Below are 26,889 nucleotides of genomic sequence, written 5' to 3' on the forward strand. Positions count from 1 at the left end.
CCCACAATCCAGTTGCCCTGATCAGCCACTATAGCTGAGACCCAAACAGAAAAATATTTCATCTACCTCTGTCTAAGCAAGAGCACTCTTTCCCAGAACTCTCAGTAGAATTTGGGGTGTTCATATGTTGCCTTTGGGGACTCTTCTATATTGGGTTGAACAGAATAGTTACATAATCTTCATTCAAACAGTCACAATAGCTACAAGATCTCACAAATAACTTTAAAGTAATTGTAATAATATCAAATCCTGATCATAACGACAGTTAAAAACAAAGAGTTCCAACTAAAGATGATCCATTTTTTTTCTTTTGCGAAGAAGGAAATAAAATTTAGGAAAATTACACTAATTGATAAAAAAAAATACTTTTAAGATGGACTAGTTGTAAAGAAAAAAAAAGAGTAAGCTACATATTAAAGTTCTAGATTCCAGTATTTAAATTTACAACAGTTTTGAGAGTCTAAAATCCTGACGTCATGATGATTAAATCACACTTGAATATTTCCCTTTTTAATGGCTGACTTTACCATTTCATGTAAAATATCTCTAAGATTGTTAAGTGATTAAAAAAATGTAAAGATTTTGCATATTACCATACCTTCGGTCTGATTCATGCCTGCAGCTGGCTCATGAGTCAGCAAAAGAAGTTTGATTCTCAGCATTCCATTCTGTAATATCTTTTTATCAATGTCTATTAGCTTTCTAAGCCCTGGTAACTCTGGTACACAGCCTCCAATACTGCAACCCTTGCCCAACGTGGACTCTTTCTAACAGTCTTCCAAACACGGACACAAAAACTATATCTAACAAGCTGGGGGGATAGAGGACCTCTCAAAATAGAGTGGGAAATTTTAGGGATGTCTTAGATTTTCAATGGAATAGAAGCACCCTTATTAGCCCAGTTGTGGTCATCTCAATATAATTTTGCTAACCCCTCCTTAGATTGACAGTCAGTGACCCCCTGTTTTAAAAATCAAACACAAAGTTCTTCATGGGAGAGAATATCATCCCACTCTGCTCAGGTAACATGCCAGTGGCCATTATGCTACCTTCCATCATCCCCAGAGTTCCTATTTGTGTGGAGAGCTGCTACAGCTCCCCCAATCCCCAAATCAAACTTAACCAGTTGGTTTACCTAGGCATGTATAGGAGTCTGGGACTAAAAACCTCCTGGGTTTTTTTTCTCATTAACTTTCTAGTTGATGATGAGTTTTCTGAATTTAGGGGCTTTTTCACTTGAACCATTTTATGTAGGGGGAGGACTACATCTCTCTTGGACATCTTCCAACAGATTATCTTGAAGCTTTATTTTTTTATTGGGAAGTATACTTGATGTCTGACAGGAAAGTGACAGACTATTCTTTTTGTAGGAAAAAGAGATTCTGTATTTGAGGTCGACAACCTGTCATAAGGACTATGTTCCTAAATGATATTTAATGCCTAACCTAAGCAGTTTACAATTTAATTCATTATTTTGCTTCCAAAGTGTAGGACTTAGAAGTATTCTTTCAGTTTTACTTGTTTATGTCATTTTGTAAATGAGGTAACTAGGGCAGTTATAGAACTATCCCAAGAAACAGTCTGAAATGAATGTCTCTTCTGAAATAATGATCTCGAACCTGATGATTATTGTTTTCATTGTCTTATAGGGTATGGGCTTCACATAACAGCTTATTTCATCAAAAGAGGGATTCACCTTCATTGTATTGTGGGGAAGTCAAATTGTGGTAAGTATCATGCTCTTTGGGTTCTATACCCAAATAATGTAATATAATCACATTTTTCCAGAAAAGAAATAAGGATCAAAGAATTGGCCATGTTATTGCTATTGTAACCTGCTTGTAGTTTAAGTATTTCTTAGAAAAATTTTGAAAATGTTTTCATACATATATAAAAAGACATGCATATTTATATCTATGTATGTATAGATATTTATACTTCCTTATATTAACTATCTAACTGGGGATAATCAGCTGAGCCAAACCAATTTTTACTTTTCTGGTGAGTCTCAGCAATTTCTTAAGTCTCCACAGTGAGTCAACAAGAGATTGCACCATGAATCACTTCATCATTGTTTAAGCACATTGTAACATCAAAAATATAGTACAAGTGTGTACATGAAAAAGATTTTTCTCAATCTAATGCCATAAAATCCCTACACAGGTGAGGGAACTGGGCCAGATTTTTTTTTTACTTTTCTCAAGCCAAGGTGTTCCAAGGGTAAGTGACTCTTAAAATGTCCAGGCATTAACAATAAAGTCAAAGAACAGTAATTATCTTTTGAACTGGTCCTTTCTCAAAGAAAAGAAAGTTAGCTGTATTTGGCCAATTTAAGAACAATTTTTTAGATTTTTTTTTTTTTACATCTTATGAAAATATTTTTAGTCTTTACAAAGTAAAGAAGAGATCATTTTCAACTTTCAGATCAGAAAAAGTTTCACTGAAGGTATGATACCTAGGTTTGACCCTGAAGAAAGGAAAAGATTTCTGCATATACTGAAGCTCATTGTACAAATGGAGGAGCCACACAATCAAAAGTACACAAACTGGAGATCACAGAGTGAGAAAAGATCTAGAGTAGTCTAATTTAGTTAAAATGTAGAATATGTGACAAGGGGAATATTAGAGTCTCATAACTGAAAGGGACTTCAGGGACCATCTAATCCAAACCATATCTGAAAACAATTCTTTGTACAATGTCCTCCTAATTGGTTTTTAACCCTTTTCTCCAAGATCTCCAGTCAGCAGGATTTAACTGGACCATCTAATCTGATAATCTCCCTGGTTAATCTAGGTCACTTTTTCTATAGTTCTAATTTTAAGAATTTTTCTTTCCTTATATTGACTTCAACACAGTCCAAAAAAATAATTACAAAGGAGGACACAAGTAAAGCATATCATTAAATATATATATCAGTACAAAAGATGGCCTGGTCATAGGCCCTTCGTACCAATGGACAACCAGTGTGTGGGTACACCACATTAAATTTTGGAGAAGACAAACAAGAACACACAGGTTGTGCAAGAACAAATGGGCTGCAGGCTGCACTACATTGCCCTTGGGATGGGCCATGGGGTCCCTGTGGCAAGGGTAGTCAGTGGGACGAGTGCCCCGGCATCGCCAGGACACTAAGAACAGTGCTAGGAACTCTGCAGCTCAGAAACGCTGGCAATGGGTGCTGCCCAGCATGGAAGGTCAGTGATGACTGATGGCAGAGAGAAGGCACAACTGTCCATTTCTCATGCTGCTTCTGTTTTCTCTGTCCAGAGAATGAGTGGTGGATTGGGAATAACAGAATGAAAAAAAATGGCAAATGAATGATGAAAAAAAAAAATCATGTTCCACACTCATTAGGTGTGAGAGGCAGCTTCTGGAGCCAGGAAGACTTGAATTTGAATCCTACCTCTAGCACAACCTGGTTTTGTGAGTGCTCAAGGCTACTCTTTTGAAGACTCTTAAGTTACAGAGAAAGTACTGACCTGAATTGGTAGGAGGAATTTACTCATCTAGGACTTCTCTGTATCCAGTGAACTCTTAAGAGATACAAGTGCAGAAGTGGGGCGGCCCACTGGCTCACAGACCTTACATTCTAATAGGAGAAAACAACACACATATTGAAATGATTGCCAGGGAAGGGAATGTCTGGGGAGTCCCTGGAGTTGTGAGTTGATCGATAAGGCAGTCAGTTGACACTTTTGTAGGAACAGTCCTATGGTAGTATTGATTTGAACAAGAGATGGGGAGTGGAGGTGTGTGTGGAGGGAGCGGTGGCAAAATGGCTGAGTGTGTGAGTCTGGATATGACTTATGGTTTGGTCTGGGCATTAGGATGCAGAAGACCACATATGGCAAAGGGTTGTCTCTCTGGCCTCGCTCCTCACCCTTTTTGTTGCCCTCTGGTTAGAAACTTAAGGGTCTGGATCCTCAAAGTACTCTCAAAGTTTAACTCCAATTCTTTCAGTTCCCAGTATATTTTCTTCTCTGGTTTCTTCCAGAAGCTCCAAAGCACTTTGCTCTTGTACCTAATTTATACCTTTGATTGACTGGTTGATTCCATACAACTTTCTGGGAACTATTCACACCTAGTTTACACATTTAATTGACTGATTGAATCTGTAATTCAGTCAGAGGTGTTCTTGCCTGATAAAGGTATACCAAGCATAGAGCATCTGATTAGTTGCATGAATTGAGGTAGGAGCATGGGGGAGGAAGTTTGAAATATCCTTAGAGTATACTTAGAGACAGAACCAATCCAGATTTTAGCAAAGTTTTTGATAAAGTATCTCTGGTAGCACCTGTGGTTCAACATCATTTCTAACGGGTAAATAGCTGCTTCCTCCTCCCTTCAGTTCTCTCTTCTTTGGGAAGGACTTTATATCTTCTTTCTTTTACACTTTCCTCGATGACTCTTTAGATCTTTTCTCTTCTTTGTTTTCGCATTGATGTGTTGTTGGTTTGTTCTTTGGTTTGGTTTGGGTTTTTTTAATGAATGCTTCCTTCTCTCTGGTTCCTTGGAGAGTAAAAGCAGGTTTCCTGAGTTCTTTTACCTTCTGCTCTAACAAGGAGATTAGCATATATTTTAACGTAGAAATCTCCCTCTTGGCAAAAATCTCGCACTTTATTTAGGCCTTGGTTAGCATTATTCCTGCTCTTTTTACTTTCTGGTAGAAAGATTCTCAGTCCTCATTCCTTTTGCCTTATGAACTGCTGTGACAAATTGATCTCTTACTCTATTCGACTGGCACGGGAGAGTCCCTGAATGTTTTAGGTAGAGGAGTGATATGATCAGAGGAGTGTATTAAGAAGTTGACTAGAGCTAAGATGCGATATGGGAATTTGCAGTTTATAGCAGTCTAGATAGTAGATAACAAGAACAAGATATATACAGGATAAATTGGAGAGAATAGGCAGAGGGAAGGCACGATGATGAGGAAAAGCTTCTTGAAGAATGTAGGATTTTAGTGGGAATTAAAGGAAGACATGAGACAGAGATGAGGAGGGAGAGAATTCTCCCCTCCCTCATGGAAAGCAGCCAGTGAAAAAACAAGGGAGTGGGGACCTGGAATGTCATGTTTGAGGAGCAGGAGGGGGTGGTGGCAGTTTCAAAACCTGATCTTAGTCAAGTCTCAAGGCCCCTCAGCATCATGAACAGGCACCTGTGAATATGCTAAGATTTACAAGTACCCTTCTTAGAACGTGATACCCAGAAGAGACACAATTCCATATGTGATCTGAATAGGATAGAACAGAGGGACCATCCCTTCCCTAGTCCTAGACAACATGTGTCTCTGAAGGCAGCACAAGATCACGTTAACTTTTTGGTTCCATAGCAGTATATAGAACACTGAGCCTAGACTTAGGAAGATCAGAGTTCACATCCAGCCTCAGACAAGTCTTAGCTATGTGATCCTAGGCAAATCATTTACGATCTGCCTCAGTTTTCTCAGCTATGAAATGAGGATAATAATAACTACTTCCACAATTGTTGTGGAATCAAATTAGATAATATTTGTGCTAGTAAGCATAGTGCCTGACACATAGTAGATGCTTAATAAGTGCTTATTATACCCTTCCCCATCCTTGTTAAACTATGGGTTCCTGTTGAATTTGTAAATTATTAAAACTTTCAAATATAAACTCAAATTTAGAACTCTACATTACTCTTTATTAATTTTGACTCATTAGATTCAGTCACTTGTTCTAGCCTGTTGATATTTCTTTTTTTTAATATTGACTAATAAAACATTTGCTCTCTCTTTGCTTTCTTTTGTCTGAAAATTGGGAGAACATTACTACTTGTGCCTTTATTCAAGTAATTAAGTAAAATTTTAAGCAGTTCATTATCAAAAACAGATCCTATATCACTCCACTAGACACTTCCTTTCAAGCAGACTTTGAGCTACTACTTTAGTCCTCCCATTCAACCAGTTCTGAATCTACCTATCAGTTAACCCAGATTTCTCCATTCTGTACATAAGAATAGTATAAAAGATTGTCAAATGCTTTGCTGCACTTTTTGTGGTATTTGAGTATGCTAGCATATTATTGTATATTTAGAAATAGTAGGTTATGTTCAGAAATAACTATAGTGTACGAGCAATAAATCCTATTTTTTAAAAATGCTTTGTTGAATTCAAGGTAAAAGATATAGCTAATTCTCCTGATCTGCCAATCTTTTAATGCTCTCAAAAAAGGAAATGAATCTATTCTGACTTGACTTGTTCTTAATGAAGTCATATAGTTTCTCCTTAGGATTCCCCCACTTCCCTTTCTAGACTTTAACAAGTCATTCCTTTAATAGTATTCCATAAAATTTGTGCCACAAATTGAAGTTAAGCTCACTCTCCTAATACTTTACAGATTTCATCCTCTTAACTTTCTGAAAAATTGGGCCATGAGGCCAGAGTCAAGATGGCAGAGTGAGAGTCAGCATTTTTGCACAACTCATCTAACACACCTCATTCTCAACAACCTAGACAACATATAAGACTGAATTTTGATTGGGAAAACCAAGAAAAAGTCACAGTGAATCATTTTTCCAGCCCAGGGCAGCTTAGGAAGATTGAGAGTTCTTGCTTGGTTGGTTGTTGTCCTTCATTCTTGAAGAGGACCAAAATGACATCACTACACTAGAGTCAAGTTCCATTGTATCCCACTGTGGCTGATTAGACCAATATGAGCTCAGAATGCTCTACCATGGGTAGGGCGCAAATAGTCTATGTGAACATTTGGGGTGGATTCTCTAAATTTGTGCATCCTACATTTCCTTTGAGCTATTTCAATTCTGCTTTGCTCAGCACAACACCTTCTCTGATGTGGGCATGCCATGCTGAGCGGTCCTGTGCCAGTGTCTCCTACGTACACATAGCTCTCCAGGAGTGCAGCTTGGAGTTGTAGAGGCACTACAACTGAGGCAGAGACAGCAGCAGCAGCAGTGCCAGCAGGGAGCATTCTAGTGCTCAGGGAAGATAAGGGGGCTGAGACTGAACACCAGAGCTGGAAGCACTAAGGCAGAACCAGCACTGGAAACAGGAGCAGATGTCAGCTGGAATCGCTGTTGCCCTGGATCACAGGTTCAAGGTAGAGAGAAGCATTCATGAGCAAGAGAGACCCTGGTTGTGTACAGAGCAAGGAAAAAGTTCCAAAGAGCAAAGGGAGGGCCCAGTTCTAGCCTTCTAACCCACACATAAGCCTGCAGTGAAATGAACAGGGCAGGAAACAAAAAACAAAAGGGAGTCAAATAGTTCAGTTGCTCTGAACCTGTAGTATTTCCTAGCATGCTAATAGTAACTGAGTCCAGCAATAATCTACTGAAACTCAAAAGCACACAATCCTAACCCAAACCTGGATCAGGAGCTTGCAGAGCTCATGACAAGAGGGCATTGAACAGACCTCTCCCCAGTTCACACCACCTTGGCAGCACTGAAAACTTGCGGGTTCCTAGACTGACCTGTGAAAACAGCAGGACGTTAAAAAAAAAAAAAACCAACAACAACAGAAGATCAGGCTAGACAGTCTCTTTAGAATTGAGAAGAATCTAACACTGACAAAGTCCAGAGTTAAGAAGTAGGCTGGAAGAATGAGCAAAACAAAGAAAGAACTCAGGAGGAAATAGACCAGTGAAACTATAATAGTGGGTGACCTCTATTTATCCTTCTCACATCTAGATAAATCCGTCCATAAAATAAGAAGAAGGAGATAAATAGAATTTTAGTAAAGGTAGGTATGATAAACCTCTGGAAAATATTGAATAGGAATAGAAAGAAGTATATCTATTCTCAGGTATGAATAGCAACCTCACAAAAATTGATCGTTTATTAGTAGGGCATAAAAATTTCACAAAAGCAGAAATATTAAATACATCTTTTTTGGACTACAATGCAACAAAAATTACATTTAGTAAAGGGCCTTTGAAACATACTTTAAAAATTAATTGGAAACTAATTTATTCCTAAATTAAAAATGAGTGAGTTAAAGAACAAATCATAGAAACAGTTTCATTAAGAATGAGACTACAGCAGGAAAAGAGAGAAGATGGGGATAGGAGAGGGGTGGGGTGTGATGGAGGGGAGGGTACATTGAGGGAAGGAGTAATCAGAATGCAAGGCATTAGGAAGCAGGGAGAGGGGAGTGATGGGGAGAAAAACTGGACATGTGACAAAGTGAGGTAAAAGCAATTCGTATTAAAACAATAGACTGAATTAATTACTGAGAATAAATCAATGACATCTTTAGTTTGGAGAAAAGAATTTCAGTCTAAATTTCCTAGAGGAAGGTAACCTCGGGTAAAATTTGGCATTGATGGAAAAGTCAAAGTTTTAATGGTAAATTTGATTTTATGATTGCCATTTAATCAGGAACTAGAACATGTATAGAAAGGCATATAAGCCATTTAAGACTTGCCTCAAAAGATGTTCCTTAGCCAAAGTGAAACTATAATCATATTTGAAACCTGGTTATTGGAACCTGCCAATGCTATGGGACTATTAAGTGACTTTCTTCTGAGTCTAACTCCAGGTATGGGTAGCAAGAAAGGCGATCTGAACCTCCAATCCATGATGCCAGGAAGCTGATGAGATGCTGATATGAACTGCATAGGTGATCTCAAGGAAAGGGTGGGAGAGCAGCTGTTCAGCTTGGGCTGAGGTGGGATTTTCCTGACTCAGTTTCCCCACTGACACCTGGCAGACTTTAAGCCTGACTGAATGCACATGGATAATCTAATCCTTCCTAAAATTGACATGAAGTTGGGGAGTTATTGTATCCTTGCAATGTTCCTACTCTTGGTGGCAATTTCCTATAGTCAAGAGATTTGTAAGCTTAATACCAGATCTATTCAATTATAGATTATTGGTAGGGGAACATCCGAGGTTGTCTAAAATTAAGCTATTAGGCATAGGACTTTAGACCAACAACAAGTTAGGGTCCTTTAATTCTTAGTAATACTGTGGAGACAATTAGGTCAGGAGCTTGTGAAGTTAGCAACATAAATATTATTTGTGTCTCAGTTGGTTAATGTTTAAAAAAAAAAATTCTTTTGTGGTCCATATTGACCAAAAGTTTGAATTGCTTCATCTGTTATAAACTGTGTTAAAAATAAATAAAAAATAAAATAAAATAAAATAAAATGGGGATAATAATAGCACCTACTTCCCACGGTGGTTGTGAGGATCAAATCAGATAAGAATTGTAAAATGTTTTAGCACACTGACCTAACACATAGTAAACACTTCATAAATGTTAGTTACTATTATATAAATTTCTTTTAAAAATAAAAAAAATGAGACTGCATATCAAAATTTGTGGAACATAACCAGAGCATATTTAGGGGAAATTTTATATCCCTGATGCTTACATCAGTAAAAGAACAGGTTAGTGAGTTGGGCATGCAACTAAAAATAAACAGGTAGAAAACCAACAAATTAAAAAACCAAGTAAACACCAAAAATTAGAATCCTGAAAAATCAAAGAAGAAATTGACAAAATTAAAAGTAAAAAAACACAGCAAACTAGTGAAAACAAGGAGATTAAAAAAAAGATAATAGTGGCTAATTTGAATTTAAATGGGGAGGAAGAAAGCCAAATTACCAGTGCCAAAAATGGAAAAGGTGAATTCATAACTAGTAAATAGTCAATAAGAGCAAATAGTTTTTGCCCAACTATATTCCAGTAAAACTGACAATCTAAATGAATTGGATGAATATTTACAAAAATATAAATTTTATATATTATCAGAACAGGAAATAGAATACTTAAGTAAAATCAACTTAGAAAAAGAAATTGAACAAGACACACTTTAGCTCTCTAAAAGTAAAATAATACCCAGGTCCAGATGGATTTACAAGTAGATCTACTAAATATTTTATGAACAATTAATTCTGATACTATACAAACTGTTTGAAAAAAAGTAAAAAGGAATCCTTTTAAATTGCTTTTACGATGTAAATATGATATTGATACCTAGGCTAGGGAGAGACAAACAGAGAAAGAAATCTACAGACCTATTTCCCTAATGAATATTGATGCAAAAAATTAAGTAAAATATTAACAAGGAGATTATAGCAATATATCCCAGAGATCATACACTATGATCAGACTATATTTATACCAGGAATGTTGGGCTGCTTCAATATTATTTGAAAATACACAAGCATAAGTGGCCACATTAATAACAAAACCAATCAAAAAAATCATTTGATTATTTCAATAGATTCAGAAAAAGCTTTTGACAGCACAACACTCATTCTTGTTAAAAAGCACTAGAAAGCATAAAAACAAATGAAGCTTTCTTTTAAAAATGAAAAGTAATATCTATCTAAAGCCAAGAGTAAGCATTACCTGTAATAAGGATAAGTTCAAGCCTTCTCAGTAAGATCAGAGGTGAAGCAAGGTCATTTATCAGTGTTATTATTCAGTATTGTAAGAGAAATGCTAGCTATAGCAATAAAACAAGAAAAAGAAATTGAAGGATAAGCATAAGAAATCACTTTTTGCAGATGATATGATAGTTTACCTAGAACACTTTAGAATCAGCTAAAAACTAATCAAAACAATTAACAACTTCAGCAAATCTTTGCAAGTTATAAAATACATCCACATAAGTCATCAGCTTTTCTATTACCAAAAAAATCCAGCATGAAGAGAGAGAAAGAGAAATTCCATTTAAAATAATTACACATAATATAAAATACCCAGCAGTCTACCTACCAAGACTTACACATGAACTATATATGTACACAATTACAAAACACTTCACGTAAAGGACAATTCTAAATAATTGGAGCAATATTAATTGCTTGTGGGTAGGCCAAGCCAATACAATAAAAATAAAAATTCTACCAAAATTCATTTACTTATTTGATGTCATTATCAATCAGACTGTAAATAATTACTTTATAGTGCTAGAAAAAATAATAAAATTCATCTGGAGAACAAAATGTCAAATTAAGGGAATTTTTTTTAAATGGGAAGGAAGGTGGCCTAGTCAGTACCAGATCTCAAACTATATACAGCTATAATCATCAAAACTGTTTGGTACTAGGTAAGAAATAGAGAGATTGATCAATGGAACATGTTACATACACAATATATAGAATGAAAAATATACAGTAACTTGGTGTTGGATAAACCTTAAAAATCTCAGCTAATAGGTAAGAACTCACTAATTGACAAAAACTTGTGAAAACTCGAAAGTACTCCGGAGCAAGTAGTCATAGACCAACATCTTACACCATATACCAAGATGAGCTCAAGGTGCAACATAATTTAGATATAAAAGGGAAGAAATTGCCCGTCACATTTTGGATTGAGGAAAATTTATGACAGAGAAGCTCATGGGAAATAAAATGGTTAGTTTTGATTTTATAAAATAAAAGATTATACACATAAAAGCTAATATAGCTTAAATTAGAAGAAAAGCAGGGAACTGAGAAAAATATTTGCAGCAAGTTTTTATGATAAAGATAGGATTCCTAAAGTATATAGTAAATTAAGCCAAATTTGCAAGATTGATTTACAAAGTTACAGGTTACAAATTTACAAGTTGATAAATGGTCACATGATAGTTTTCAGAGGAAGAATTCAAAGCTATCAATAGCCACATGAAAAATGCTCTAAATCACTAATAAGTTGAGAAATGTCAGTTGAAACAACTCTGAGGGACTACCTCATATCTATCAGATTGATTAAAATCACAAAAAAGGAAAATAAAAAATACTAGAGGAAATATGGGAAAAAAGGTACACCAAGGTAAAGGTGTTGGAGCTGTGAGCTAGACCAGCCATTCTGGAAAGTAATTTGGAACTAAACCCAAAAGGCTATTAAATGGCATCTACTCTTTGCCCCAGCAACTACTATTGGGGCTATATCCCCCCAAAGAGATCAGATAAAGAGGAACAGGATCCATATGTACAAGAAAGTTTATAGCAGGTCTTTTTGTGATATCAAGGAATCGTAATCTAAGGGAATCCATCAGTTAGAGAATGGCTGAATAAACTATCATGATGAAATACTGTTGTGCTGTAAAAAATAATGAAGGGAATGGTTTCATAAAACCCTGGGAAAATCTGTATGAACTGTTGCAATGTGAAGTAAGCAGGGCCAGAAAAACAATCTTCATAGTAACAGCAACATTCTAAAGATAATACATTGTGAAAGAGTATTCTGATCACTACAACGACCCACCACAATAAATGGGGCATATATGTCTTTTGTAGGCTTGTCATAATGAACAAAAATTTATTATGTTCCTAGTATGTGCCAAGCATGGCAATAGGCAGTAGTGATTCCATGATAAATGTGAAATGGTACATGCCTTCAAGGAACTTACATTCTGTTGAGGGAGATCTGACATAAAAATAAATAAAAGGCAACTTTTTAAGGCAGGCACTATTAGCTGAGAGGAATTAGGCAAAACTTCATTGTAGAAGGTAGCACTTTAACCAAGTCTGGAAAGAAACTAGGAATCCCAAGAGGAGGAAGTGAGGAAGGAGTACATTCTGGGCCTGAGGGAAGGCTAGGGAAAAGGTAGACAACAGGAAGTGTTTTTCATGTTTAAGGAACAGTAAAAAGGCCAGAGTTCATGAATGGGAGTAGTATATAATAAGGCTAGACCGATAAATTAGGGCCAAGTTGTGAGAGAATGTAAATGCCAAAAAGAGGAGTTTATATGCCATCCTATAGGTGATAAAAGCCAATAGAGGAGTGATTTTGTGAGACTCACCCTGTAGGAAGAATAATTTTGCCTGCTATATGAAATGGGAAAAGATTAAAGTTGTGAAAGCCGTTTAAAAGGCTATTTTATTATTCCAAGTGAGGAATGATATGGGGGTCAGGACTAGAGTAATGGTCATGTGTTTGGGGAGAAGGTAATGCATTTGAGAGATGCTGTAGACATAGAAATGACAAGAATTGGAAACTAATTAGAACTATGGGCTGAAGAAGAGTGAGTCAAAAATAACACCACAGTTGCAAATCTTAGAAGTGAGGAAAACGGTGATGCCTTCGTTAGTAATATGGAAGTTCTGGAGAGGGGTTTGGAGGGAGGGTAGATAATGACGTTCAGTTTTACACGTGTTGTGTTTGAGAGGCCTACGGGGTGTCCAGTTTTAAATGTCGAACAGTATTTGGTGATGTAAGGCTGGAGCTTAGGAGAAAAACTTAAGGCCAAATATACAGATCATCTCTATCAAGCCAGTTGTGTCATTATGATCAACCATTAAACAAGCCTTTGTTAAGTGCTGACCGTGTGCAGGCATTATGCAGAGCTCTGAGGCTATCTGGTCTCCTGCTTTTGTGGTTATATTCTCTTACATTCTTCTTTGTAATTTTTCAGCTTTCAGTGTTTAATGATTCTCTTCATTTACATTGTTGTAATCATTACATATGTTTTCTTCGCTCTGCTTTCACTTTGTCTATATTTCTCTTTATTCATCATATACATCATGTCTTACTACAGAGTAATATTCTGTTACATTCATATACTGCAGTTTGTTTAGCCATTCTCCAGTTGATGAATATATCTTCTTTATTGCCACAAAAAATGCTGCTCTATTTTGATGTGTATGGGAACTTTGTTCTTAACCAATGACTTGTTTTGGCCTATTTGCTTAGTAGTGAAATCTCTTAATCTCAGAGTTAGGGATATGTTTTATTCACTTGATTTGTATGATTTATCTGAGGATTACAAATCTCCCAGAACATGTCAAGACATTTGAATACCATAATACAAAAAATAATACAAGGAATCTGCCCAGATCTCCTAAATATGAAAAATGTAGTACCAATTGAAAGAATTCATATATCACTTCCAGAAAGAAAGAAAAAAAGCCCAAGGTTGCAAACTCCAGGACACATAGTAGTTAAATTCAATAATCCCGTTCAGAGAAAATTCAAGTGATCAAGAGAAAGACCTTCAAATGCAAAGGAAAGGAAATTTGAATAACACAAGACTTTTCTTCACCCACCATAAAATGCAGGGGGGCATGTAATAATATCTTCCAAAGGATGCAGCCTTGGGTGAGCTCCCCAAGCTGAGCTCAACCATAAATAAAAAAAAATATATAGACATTCAGTTAATAAAGAGGCATTTGAAACATTCTTAGAAAGAAATCAGACCTGAAGAGAACAGTTGCTTTTTGAACTCCCCCAGACAACAAAAATGCAGGAGGGGTGAATGAATGCAGCAGTCACAGAGATAGCAACAACAGAATGACAGCAGAAAGACCAGTAAGATACTTCTTTCTAAAAGTATACAAGGACATAGGAATAGGAGTAAAGGTTACAGGGGAGAGGCAGGCCTGGGGTATTACATAGACAGAACTTTGCAACACCCTGCCTACAGGTATATAATTGGCATTTGGGGGGAGGGGGGAGGACTATATTACAAAATGAAAGAGTATATGAAGGGGGTGGGGCAAGATGAAGAGGATAGAGGAGAGTATGTGATATGCCCAGGTCAAATTGAGGGCTAACATTGAAAGGTGACTCCTGTGGTCTCTAAGAAAGAGAAGAGCCTGTAGGGAAATAGCTGAAGAGAAAGGGAAAAGGTTTGAAAAGGGTAGGAAAAAAAGGGAGACTTTGTTTTGGTAGCAGAAGGTGGCTGCTTGTAAGGATGAAGAGAGATATTTTTGGAAGAGATAAGGGTAACTTGTACTGGGTGTTGCTTAGGGGATTTGGTGCCTGAAAAGACAACTTGTCCTACCTTGAGGGTGGGGGAGTTGGAACTCCTAAGGGGCAGCTGGCACCTGGGAAAGGGCATGCATCTAGAGAGGAAATTTTGAGGCACATTGGAAAAGAAGTATCCTTGGAGAGGGCATAGATCAATGGAGGGCTGCATAATAAGCATGGACATGGACTACCCTGGGTCAGTATCCTCTTCATTACCTGCAGGAATTGGCATTATTCTGGGAGTGAGGAAAGGGGAATCCATTAGACAAAATCTACAAGGAAGTGACAGAAACCACATAGTGGGGAGAGCCCAAAGTGGATACTTTGAAAGGTTTTATTCCATGAGTAATACAGAGAATAGAGAGGGCCTAGGTAATTCCAGGGGTCATAAACCAGAGAATGAGAGTTCAGACAGAAAGAGAGAAAGAATAAAGAAATGACTGAGAGAAATCCTCTCTGGAAAGTAATGGAGATGCAAAAAACATGAGTTAAAAAAAAAATAGAACCAGTTGAAGGAAAGGTAAGAAAGATTCTGCTTGACTGGGAGTTTTAAAAGGAGAAGAATTAAATAGCCAAATAAAAGCAGGAAAGAAAAAGGAATTAATAATCAAAATTCTAAAGGAAAAGGGATTACAAATGGGAAGATAGATTGAGGATGAGAGGAAGAGAGCCAGCAGAAACTGGGTCATTTTAAGAAAGATTAAGCTAAAAACAACTAAAGAGACCTAATACTGTGTCTGGGAATGGGGGTAGGATTATAACTTGGAAAAAAAATATTAGAGACAAATGGAGGAAAGCATAAACCTAAATCATAATTTTAAAAGTGAATGGATTAAATAATCCAATGAAATGAAAAAGAGTAACAGACTGGATTTTTTAAAAAAAACCTACAATCTATTTTATATATATATATATATATATATATATATATATATATATATATATATATATATATATATATATATATATAGTAGTAAAGAACAGGGATGATAGCCTGATAAAATACTAAAGTGGGGGGAGATTGGAGGTCTTGGGGAAGAAAAAGATTAAGTTAAAGAGGAATAATTCATAGGGAGAGGTGGAATGAGATTTTGATCAGTTCTTGAGCATGGAAATGGAACAGTTGTGGTTGATAGTAAGATTTAAACACTTTCTATATTTTTTCAATTCCTCATCTTCTTCCTAATCTCTGAATGTTGTATTTTCCAAAATTCATCTCATTTTTGTTTTCCTACATCATTTTCCTTGATTGTCTTACTCCCACAACTTCAGTTACCGCCTCTACTCAGATGATCCTCAAATTTATATTTCTTTTGAAAGCTGCAGACTCACATTTCCAACTCTCTACAGGATATCTCTATTAGAGACAGAACTATACTTCAAACCCAACATGTACAAACCTGAGTTTATCTTTTCCTCAAAAGTTGCTTCTTCTCAGAGTTATCTTAACACTTCATCTTCTCTCACTTTTCATGTTCTATGTGTTACCAAGCTCTGTTGACACTACCTTCTCAGTCTTATTCAGGCCCTTCTCTATGGTGTGCAGGGCCCCTAATTTTTACAATAGTTTTTTTTTTTTTTTAACAATTGTTTACAGTAAACAATTCGATTAAAAATGTATTACAAAATTCATGGATCTGAGGTAAACTGATTTATTGCTGAAGATTTAGAATGGCTTACAATATTTACCTAAATAATTGTCAGAGTCCACGTAACCAATGAAATTATAGTTCCCACAGTTTTAAAGAGTGAATTCCTTCTACGTATCTTCCTGGCTATTTGCAACACTATTCTTAAGGTACTCCACAAAAACAACATACACTAGGAAGGCTTACCTTACTCCTAGGCTGCCAGGAGTCCTTCAACATGCCACAAATATCTATAACTTTATTTCTGGAAAGTTTTCAGTACCATTCATTGATACCCAGAAGTCAGAATATACTGCACAACCCTCTGTTTTTCTCTAAAATGCACATTTCAGTGAAAACTGGAAATGTTGCCCTTTTGCAAGTGTGTTTCAAAGAATAAAACATCCTAGATCAGAATTCTGCTTCAGTGCATTTTGCCTTCCTTGAAAGACCTCATAATGATATTCATTTTCAAGAAATAGGTAACTTTAAAGATAATTTTCTTGTGCCTTTTGTAAACTTCAGATTATTATTTTAATTATTTAAATTGTTAATTTGTTTTGTTGGCAACACAGATAAACCAGAGAATGAAATGTTGATACTGTCTTTAAATCTGATAGTGCCTTGGTTTTTGAAAATTCAGATATAACTATTTTTTCTCAAAATTAAAATAATCACTTTGTGCTAAGTATATAAAATACATCAAAATAATAATTTAAGAAAATGAAAACAAGTAGAACTTATATTTCAGGTTTTGATACAAACATTATAATATTTTCTCATTAAAAATTGCACAACATCTTGTGCTATGACTTATGACATTTTAAACATATACAAACATGAAATATATAAAATTGATATAACCCTCTGGTCTATATACAAATTATCCATGCTCTAACAGAACATTTTATAACAGGAGATACTTTCCTACATAATAAAACAATCTCCAATCTGCCTCTTCTTTAGACTGGAGAATTTTAAAATTTATTACCATTGCAATCTTAACATTAATAATTATGATATTTTTGAAAAAACAAATTTGAAGAAATAGTGACTTACTTTAGCAACTAAAAATTTAAGAATTTTTAAGCAGCTAAGGCAGGACTTATTGGGAATTCTAAGACACAAGTAGAGAAACTCAAAAGCCATTAGCTTCTCAAAATATAGAGTATGCTGCTAATATCAATATTTGTAGATTAATATTGTCAGACTGCAGTGTAATAGATGACATTCCCCCTTCTTTTCAATGTATCTTTACACAAGCTGTACCCCATGCCTGGAATTCTTTCCCTCCTTACTTGTGGATGTCTCCACTGTATACTTGGTCTTATCCCGTAGCATTTGGCACTAAGCAGGAGAATGGCATGGATAGGCCACTCCTATACTGCTGTTGGAGAGAAGATCTGCAGTGGCCCATTGTTTTTCTCCTTCACACAGGAGATTTTTCAAATCCTACAGAAAAGTTTAAATTGTTATTTTAATATTATTTGTTTTGTTAGCAACACAGACAAACCAGAGAATGAACTATTAATACTGTCTTTATATTTAATAGTGCCCTGCTTTTTGGAACTTCAGCTATAGCTATTTTTCTAGAAATTAAAATAATTACTTTGTATTATGTACATGGTCACTTACAACTATTATTGTCCAAACTCTTGAGTTTGGTTCTTCTTTTTTTATAATTTGTGAGTGTGCTGCATGGTAGAGTAGAGCCAGGTTGTAGAAAGCCTTCAGTGCCAGGCGAAGAAGAGGGGACTGTTGAACAGTTTGGAACAGAAGAGAAATATGACTGATAAGCTGTAAAGATTACAAGTAGAGTCAGGAAGAATTGGGTTTATTCTTTTTTTCTTTTCTGTGGTTTACTCGATTGTAAACTCCTTGAGTGCAGGGATTGTCTTTTTCTGCTTTTTGTATCTCCAGTGCTTCACACAATGCCTGGCACACAGTAGGCACTTAATGAATGTATATTGATTTGACTGATTGACCTAGGAGACTATGCTGGGCCACAGTTACAAATTCAAAGAGAATAATTTAAATAAATAACCTCTAAGACAGTAGTAGTTTTCAGAATCTATATACCTTCTCATTTCATTTATTAGACTTCAAAACTTAACAGTTGTTGAGCCTATTTACAGAGTGGTATAGTAAATTGATTTCCCATTTTGGAGTCAGGAAAACCTAGGTTCCTTCCAGTTCTGCCTTAGACATATACTAGAACCTGGGCAAATCACTTACCATCTTTGTTACAATCTCTCTGAGATTGTAAATTGAAGAGTGGGTACCAACATGCTTTAGTAAAGGGAGTTTCCTCACTGGAAATTACAGTTCGGTTCTGCTCCCCATTAAAGGCCATCTGTGATGGCTTCCTAGTTGTACCCTTGTGGGGAAATTAATATATCTCAACTTTGCTAATACTATCAAACATAAAGTACTTTACATGAACTTGTAAAACATTTTAATTCTTTTATGCTGTGAGGAAAAGCAGCAGCATGGTATAGCAGATAGAGAATCGACCTTAGAGTCAGAAGAACCTGGACTTAAGTCCTGTCTCTAACATGCACATGCACATGAGGAAGTCACTTTAACCCTCTCGGTGCTGGTACCCCCAAGCAACTCTAACATTGAGGTACAGACCAATTTAGGGAATTTCTACAGAGGAAGTTCCCTATACTGAATCACTTCATTCAACCTTTTAAAGTACTTTAAAATAGCTTTGTGGTATATCTTGTTATCTGTTTAAATTTGTTAGATCAATTCAATCTCAGGATAATTAACACCTTAGTGACTGGCCTCTGTATTAGTTATTATTTCATAAACTGTGAGTATTCTTGAAGCTGTTATCCAATTTCAAAGCTACCTAATACAATGAACAGTTTTTCATTGATAGTTTTACATCTGGTTTTCTTAGTAACACACTTTTCAATAATTTAATTCTATCTTCAAATGAACAGTCTAATTCTAAGAAACTTTCATAGTAAATTATTGGGAGTAATAAAATCAAATCCTTCATTTTTAAATCTCCAGCAAATTAATAATTTCTTTTTAAAAATCTTTCATTTTTATAGTCTGATTCAAATTAGAAATTGGGAAAACATTTCTAGAGCTAGTATGCCAATATATTGAGAGACAAACAGAGATGCTATGTAAACTAGTAACAATTCTGACAATTCCTGTTTTCAGGTTTAGTAAAACATTCTCTTATCTGTGATACATTCCTACTTACTTCTGATGTAATATTCAGTGATCATGCCCTATAAATATGATTCTGGGAAATGAAAAAATAAAATCAACATGAAAGAAGGCATACAAAGGACATGCCTAGGGGGTTTATGTGATATATTGGTCCAGGGGCTCAGGTGGACTAATTTGCAGGCTTGTGTATCCTCTAGAGCTTTGAGCTTGCCCTGCCCTATTGATAGCTAAAGATAAAAGGAAGGGGGAGGGGTGTGAGAGTGAGGCAAAGAGAAACAGTGCTCAGAAATGTTTATTACTATAATCTAGAAAAAAAATTTAGTGTGTTTTCTATTTTAAGAGATATTCTTCTGTCCCTTTGGGTGACTTTATTTTCTTCATTATGTACAGAACTACGTGTATTCCCAGATCAATTTGTGGTATATGTAAATCAGCTTGAATAAACTCACTATCTTTTGGCAAGTCAAAATGAAGCACTGGTAAGTAAATGTGGAACTGTTTGGATTTGGGGGGAGGGATGGTATGGGCAAGAGGGGAGAGGTTAGAATAGTTCTAAGTAACTGCCAAATGGATTGAAAAAAGCTTTTTATGGAGAACTTAGTTGTTTAAACACTCAACACATGTTGTGTAGAGGAGGAAAAAAGGCTTGATATTTAGCACTGCTTATGATTTTCTTTCTTTAAAGATTCTATTTCTATAATTATTCAATCTTTGCCAGTTCAATAAAAGCATATATCTCTGTCACCTTTATATGAAAGAGGGAGCAGCTAACAGAGGCAGAACATTGAAAACTGCAGTACACCTATAATAACTTTAAAATTTCTCAATAGTTTAATAAAGTGAATAAAAATGCATATGTTTCCTCTGGAACTTTTCATTGGGGTCAGTGGCTTTTGAGTTTTATTCCATGCTGAATCATTAACAGTTTCATGAGAACTACTGCTTTTCCCCAGTGGATTGTTTCATAGCTGATAGGGATTTTTTTTCCCTTTCTCTTCTCATGATTAAGTATAGAGAATCCTGCTCAAAGACTGTCCAATGTTTCTCTTTGGTTGGATTTTGCTATTCAGATATAAGGATAAAGGAAAACCCACTTAGAATCTTTTCACTCATAGCTCTCATCTTTTAATGACTGTTTAATGGATACACATGATGAGTTTCATTTAAATGATCTTTTCCCACACTCCTTCAGAAAATGAAAAAAACTATGACATCCACAATCCAACCTGAAAATAGCTTCTCACTGGTGTAGCTATGCTCAGAACAATTTTCTTCACAATCACAGAATTACCACTTGATCATTTTTGTTTTAAAGAGAAACAACTAGATAATAAATAGTATTTTAGAGCTAACAGGGATCCTAAAGATCATCCACTCTCACCTCTCTGCATTTCCCAGACATGAAGACTGAATTCCAGAGATGCTAAGTAGATGTGTTTTTGTTATTATGCATGATTTGATTATGCTTCATACACGTGCACACACACACAAACAAAACCTCTGCTGGAAATCAAATTTCTTCCTCTTGTTCTTAAGCTGACTAAAAGGCATAAGAAAAGTAAATGAGATATGGATTCAGGTATTTAAACCTAGAATTTTGTAGTGTGGAAAAGAGAATCAGCCTGGTGTGGCAGATAGAAAGCTGATCTTGAAGCTCAGGAAATCCTGAGTTCAAATCTCTGATACATAGTCACTGCATGTGACCTTAAACAAATCACTTATTCTCTCAGTACTGTATGGGTACTGCTTTGAAAGTTGATGTTCCCTTCTGCCTGAGTGGAGGGAGTTTTCTCCAGGAGCTCTTAGGTCAGCAAAATCATAGGCCCAATCCCCATCCCCTCTTAGTTTATAATAAAGGTAGGTAGAATAATGCTTTGAGAAACCTAGTATAATCTTCTTATCTTCTTGTTTCCCAACTTTTACCAAAACAGAAGTAAACTCATTTAATAAAATGCCATTCTGTGATGCTTTAGCCAATTTAATTCCTTGTTATCCTGGGATCTTATAAATTAGAAATTGGTTAAAACTGTAACATTATTTGCATTAGAAACTGGAAGTGTTACTAGTAATGGATTCTAACCAAGTGGAGATAAAATGGTTTTGTAGTTAAATGAATGTGAAGTTATTCTACTCATAAACATTACTTCTATCCGTAGTGATATAAGGACAATTAGAAAATATTTGTATTCAGGATTTTAAATAATTGAGAGAATTTAAACATTATCTTAACACAAAAGAAATACTATATTCCTTAAGGGTACCAGTGTTCATAGAGGCATATTTTCTTATGTAATTGTTATCCTTTAAGCTCTGGAATAATTGTTAAATATTAGGGTCTCTAATGAATTTTTTGTTCTAGACCACTGGGGTAGTTTTTTTAGTCAAAGCTCTTGAGTTCATGGTCTGTTATGTAATTTTCTTAACTATAAAATGATTTGATACATTTTCAACAGTAAGCTTTTTAATTATTTTCAGTTATTCTCTTTAAGACACTAGTTTAATCTTATAAATTTGAATTTTTTAAAACAGAGGCTTGTGTACCATCCCCTCCCCCAAATTCACATACGTATTAGGAATTTAAGACCCAACATTATAATGTATAGACCTGTTCCTATAGTTAAGGCCTTTCTGAAACCACCTCTATTCTGTTCAGCAAATTAACCTGGGTATGCCACCTTTTCAATTCACTTCCACCCCCTTAGCAGTCTACCCAAATGTCACTTCCTTAAGCTTGCTGTCCCTAGAAGTGACAAAAGACAGAGGTCATGTAAATCAACCTCCCCTTCAGATTACCCATCACACCAATGACACAAAGGTTTCCAACAGAAGTGCCTCAGTGCTTTATTCTCATTGATATTCGATCTGTGGAGAGCCTGTTTGTCCAAGCTTCTCAAGATTCAATAAAAAATCCTTCTCTTTCTGATTTTTAAAATCTCCTTCTGCCAAAATCTTTCTCCTCTATGATATATAGACTAACTACCCCAAACCAGGAAAGCTCAGGACCTAGATAATATAAAAACAGGTTATAGTATTCCTATAAAGAGAATCTTGAAAATGTTGAATACTTTAATCACTTTTCCATCAATGTTCTCCAAAGCTCCAGCATTCATCTCTTCCTCTGTAGTGACTAAGGAAAATAAGAGATAGGAAATTGGTTCCCTGTGTAGCTATAGTGAGATTAGTTTTTGGTAATATAATTCCAATTATTTTCCTCTAGCTGTTCACCTGGCTCACTATACCACCAAAAAAAAAAAAAAAAAATCCTATGGGAGAGCTGCAGTTACCTGAGAAACAACCTGTATAATTTACTGGTGCTATGGGACTTGAATAACATACACTTTTTTCTTTATTCCTTCCTTGGTGGAGGGGGAGGAGGATTCTTAGTGTGTGACTGACAATTTGTCAGGAAATCTGGGAGCATCTATTGAGAGCTACTTCTGCCAAAGAATTCTTTCAGCCTATAGAAAAGGAGACCAGCTGCAGTTAGCTTCCCAGTTCCTAAAGACGGTGACACAAAAGAATCGCTGTTCCAGATCAGCCTGTACAAAGAGAGTATAATTTCTCCTCTTTGGTGTGTACAGAAAGGGTAGCTCACATCACCTCCCTCCATCATGGCTGTGACAGTCAAGTTGGGTTATCCCACTGTCTCCATTTCCCTTGTCCACTCAGTGATAGTGATGCAGTGAGGATACTTCGTGTGGCAGCCAAGAGGCCAGAAACTATAGATGTGGGAATGTGACATTATGATGAAATGACTCACTGTGTTTTTCTTGCTAGAGTTTCTCATAAGAAATCCCCAGATCCTTTCAGTCTCAGATTTTGACCTGCTGCTACACATAATATATTACATAGCGAGTCCTTTCATGATGTCTTTAGTTTTTCTTTCAGTATGTTTTAGTTTTCTAATAGCATGAGGAACTTAAATGAAAATTGTATTACTATCAGTTATACTTTGACATGATTTTATCTCTTTCTCACACAAATATATTCCCTTCTATTTTCTGTCAAAAGTATAAAAACTTGAGCCTCTGACACTTTGACTGTGTTTTAACCGATAAGTTTTCAGGACTTTATGTACTATTTCATTGTTATTCTTTCCTTGTCTGGCTTTTATAAATAACCATCAAATGCTGTGTGTATATGTTTGAAATCTCAGGTACAGTACCAACTTTGTTATTTGATATTAAGTTAGGTACATTTATTAGTCTACTCCTCTAGAGTATTATTTAGTCTACAACTTCTACCACAGTATACTAAATGGCACCAGAGACCCTGAATAGTTTTAATTCAGATAGACCCTTTAGTGAACCCATTGTTAGCATATATATGTATATGTGTGTGTACACGCACACATACGCACACACACAGTTAATTGTGGCTCTTCCTCACAGAAATCATAATATGATCATTCTTCCTACTTTCTGATGTCTTGAGAGACCATGATTTCATCCATACAGATACTGTCTCCACTGACAGGGATCAAGCCCTGTCCCCTTTTTCATGAGTTTCTGTCACTTAAAATTAAACAGTCCACTTCTGGCAATGATTTTATATGTACTTTTATAAGCTGATACTATATATTTTTGTAATAGCAAAGAATTGGAAATAAAATAGGTTCTTATCAAAACTGACTGCTGTGTAATTATAATGACTAATCTTGGTCCCAAAGAAAAGCTATGAGAAGGCACCTCCCTCCTTCTTGGCCTACATGGGAGATATGGATATGGAATGCTACATATTGACCTTTTTGATGTGTTGATTAGTTTTTCCTTTTTTTAATCTTCTCTATTATAGACAATGGCTATATAAAATATATGTGGAAATATTATGGAGTTTTGGAAATATGAAAAATCATATGGAGAATATAAGTGATGTAAAAACAAAAACTATCAGTAAAAATTTGTTTTTAATAATAATCTGGTCCTTGTATCACAGATATGCAGAAACTATCCTAACTAGGTATGACCTGCTAGATCTCATACTTCTCTGATACATACCTTCAAGATCCCAGGAACACTTTCATGAGGCATCCAAGTAGGACTTGAGTGGAGATTCTGTCCGGGAGTTCTGAAATGCATAGAAGTCATATATCTAAATTCTTTAGTTTAGGCTTAAGTCAGTAATGTTTGTAGTCCCTCCAGAAGGAAATCACACAGAAAAAGAGTAGTGTAGTTATTATCTACAAATAGATTCATATTTCAAGGATGTTTGTTTTCATTACCTTTGTGTTTGGGAATTGCAATGTGAAAATAGCTATCAAAGTTTTTGCAAATTTATCACACATCTCTGTAGTTCTGAAGACTTATTACTTCTGCCAAATCCTTTTTTTGATATCATGTAAGGAGAAGGATTACTGGGACATTTCCTGACAAGTAATCTTGAAAACCAAGTCAACACGTACTGGAAAACTAGTATTTAGTAACACTAATTTAGTACTACATGGTGGTTTTCCCGGATTGGTCTGTACTTCTGTGATCTCATCAGTGTAAGAGAGCTCCCCATTCCCTCAAACAATGTGAATCAGCAGTTCTGTAATTTATAAAGTTATAGAGTTTCCTGGGGCACTTAGAGGTTAAGTGATTTGCCCAAAGTCACACAGGCAGTATGAAGCAGTAAGTCTTGAACCTAGATCTTTCACGGTCAGACCAGCTGTCTCTTCAGTATGCCCTGCTGCTTTTCTTCTTCCAGATGATAAAGGTGAAACTGAAAGAAGAAGGATATGACTTAAGCAGTAAACTACAGTTTGGAGGACTCTTAATTCTGCTCCAACACTTATTGCTAATTAGGACTATAAAGGAAATGCTGCTAAAACATGTAAGTTAAAACCTTGAATATCTGGTTCAAAGAAGTTGCATTTCACTCATCAAATTGTATAACAGCATGACAGAATTTGAGAGTTGGAAGAGACCACAGGGCCATCTAGTCCAACCAACATACAGAAGGAATCCACATTGTAACCCACCCAACAAATGGTCAACCAGCTTCTGCTGGAAGAACTCCAAGGAGGGGGAAACCACAGGCTGTCTAGGCAGCCCATTGTACTTTTTGGACACTCTCATTATAAGGAAGTTGATCCTTACATCCAACCGAAATTGGCTTCTTAACAGCTTCCACGTACAGCTGCCAGTTCTGCTTTCTGGAGTCAAATAGAACACACCTAATCCCTCCTCCATGTGACAGCCTTTCAGTTGAAGGCAGCCATCATGTCTCATCTGAGACTTGGCCTCTCTTCCTATGACGAAACACATCTAATTCTATCAATCAGTCCTCATTTGGCAGGGCCTCATAAAGACCCCTTACCCTTCTGCTTGCCGTCTCCTGGCTACTGTCCCTCTTTTTCATGTCTTTCCTAAAACAAGGTGCCTATGCTTTAGTTTTCTGATACCATCAGGAACTTAAATGAAAATCATATTACTATTAATTATACTTGGACATGATTTTATCTATTTCTCACATATATATATATATATACTCTCCTGTTTTCTTTTAAAAGTATAAAAACCTGAACCTCTGACATTTTGATTATATTTTAGGTGATATGTTTTCAGGACTTTGTATACTGTTTTGTTGTTATTCTTTCCTTGTTAGGTCTTTATAAATAAACATCAGATGCTTTATGTATATGTTTGAAACCTCAGGTACAGTACCAGTGTTGTTGTTTGGTATTGTTAGGCACATTTATTAGTCTAATCCACTAGAGTATTACTTAGCCTACTGTACTACAATAGATAGAACACTGGGCCCAGAATCAAGGACACCTCAGTTCAAAGCTGGCCTCAGACATTTACTAGCTCAATGACCCTGGGCAAGTCACTTAACCTTTGCCTGTCTCAATTTATTCAACTGTAAAATGGGATCTTAATAGGGACTACCTCCTAGGGTTATTATGAGAATTAAACAAAATATTTGTAAAGTGCTTAGCACAGTGCCTGTCACATAGTAGGTGCTTAATAAATACTTTTTCCTTCCTTCCATTCTAACATCCAAGAGACCTAGGAAAAGAGTCTTGAATGTAGCATTTCCATTTAACCTCCTGTGCTCTCCCCATCTTGTTAAAAGGACCCTCTTGCAACACACAGCTTATCAACTCTGAATGAAGATTTGTAATGACCCTGTATCGTCCTTTCAGTAACAACTAGCATCTAATAGCAAGCAAGCAACTGATTTTCAAAATTAGTATGTCAGGTGGCCACTTGAGGAACTTTTGCCTCCAGAAACCTAATGCTCCTTCTGGTCAGAAACCTCCAATAGTACAGGCCCCTACAGGACCATAAAGACCCAAGAGAAGAAATGTATGGGTAGTTTGATTTAGGTCTTCCAGGGCTATCTCCTTTTCTCAGCTCAAAAGAGAGAGACTTGAGAGTGACTCAGTCAGGAAAGAACCTCAAAATACTCAAGAGGG

The 26,889-nt window shown here is 36.0% G+C and overlaps 1 protein-coding gene across 10 annotated transcripts in view; it reads left to right on the forward strand.

Annotated features, from left to right (window-relative positions):
* Nucleotides 1-26,889, forward strand: part of SLX4IP (SLX4 interacting protein) — a 250,977-nt gene that overhangs the window by 198,513 nt on the left and 25,575 nt on the right. For 7 of the 10 annotated variants that reach the window (XR_011972535.1, XR_011972532.1, XR_011972537.1 and 4 more), the window contains 2 exons: nucleotides 1,650-1,727; nucleotides 19,878-19,966. Coding sequence is in view for 2 of the 10 variants with exons in the window: in XM_072634462.1 (XP_072490563.1) it covers nucleotides 1,650-1,727; nucleotides 19,878-19,930 (131 nt within the window). In the remaining 8 variants the exon portion in view is untranslated. Of the gene's footprint in view, nucleotides 1-1,649; nucleotides 1,728-19,877; nucleotides 19,967-25,175; nucleotides 25,303-26,889 lie in introns of those variants that run through there. The other 3 variants (XR_011972534.1, XR_011972539.1, XR_011972533.1) reach the window with 2 other exon arrangements.

Source organism: Notamacropus eugenii, chromosome 1, assembly GCF_028372415.1.
Source record: "Notamacropus eugenii isolate mMacEug1 chromosome 1, mMacEug1.pri_v2, whole genome shotgun sequence".
Lineage (NCBI taxonomy): Eukaryota > Metazoa > Chordata > Mammalia > Diprotodontia > Macropodidae > Notamacropus > Notamacropus eugenii.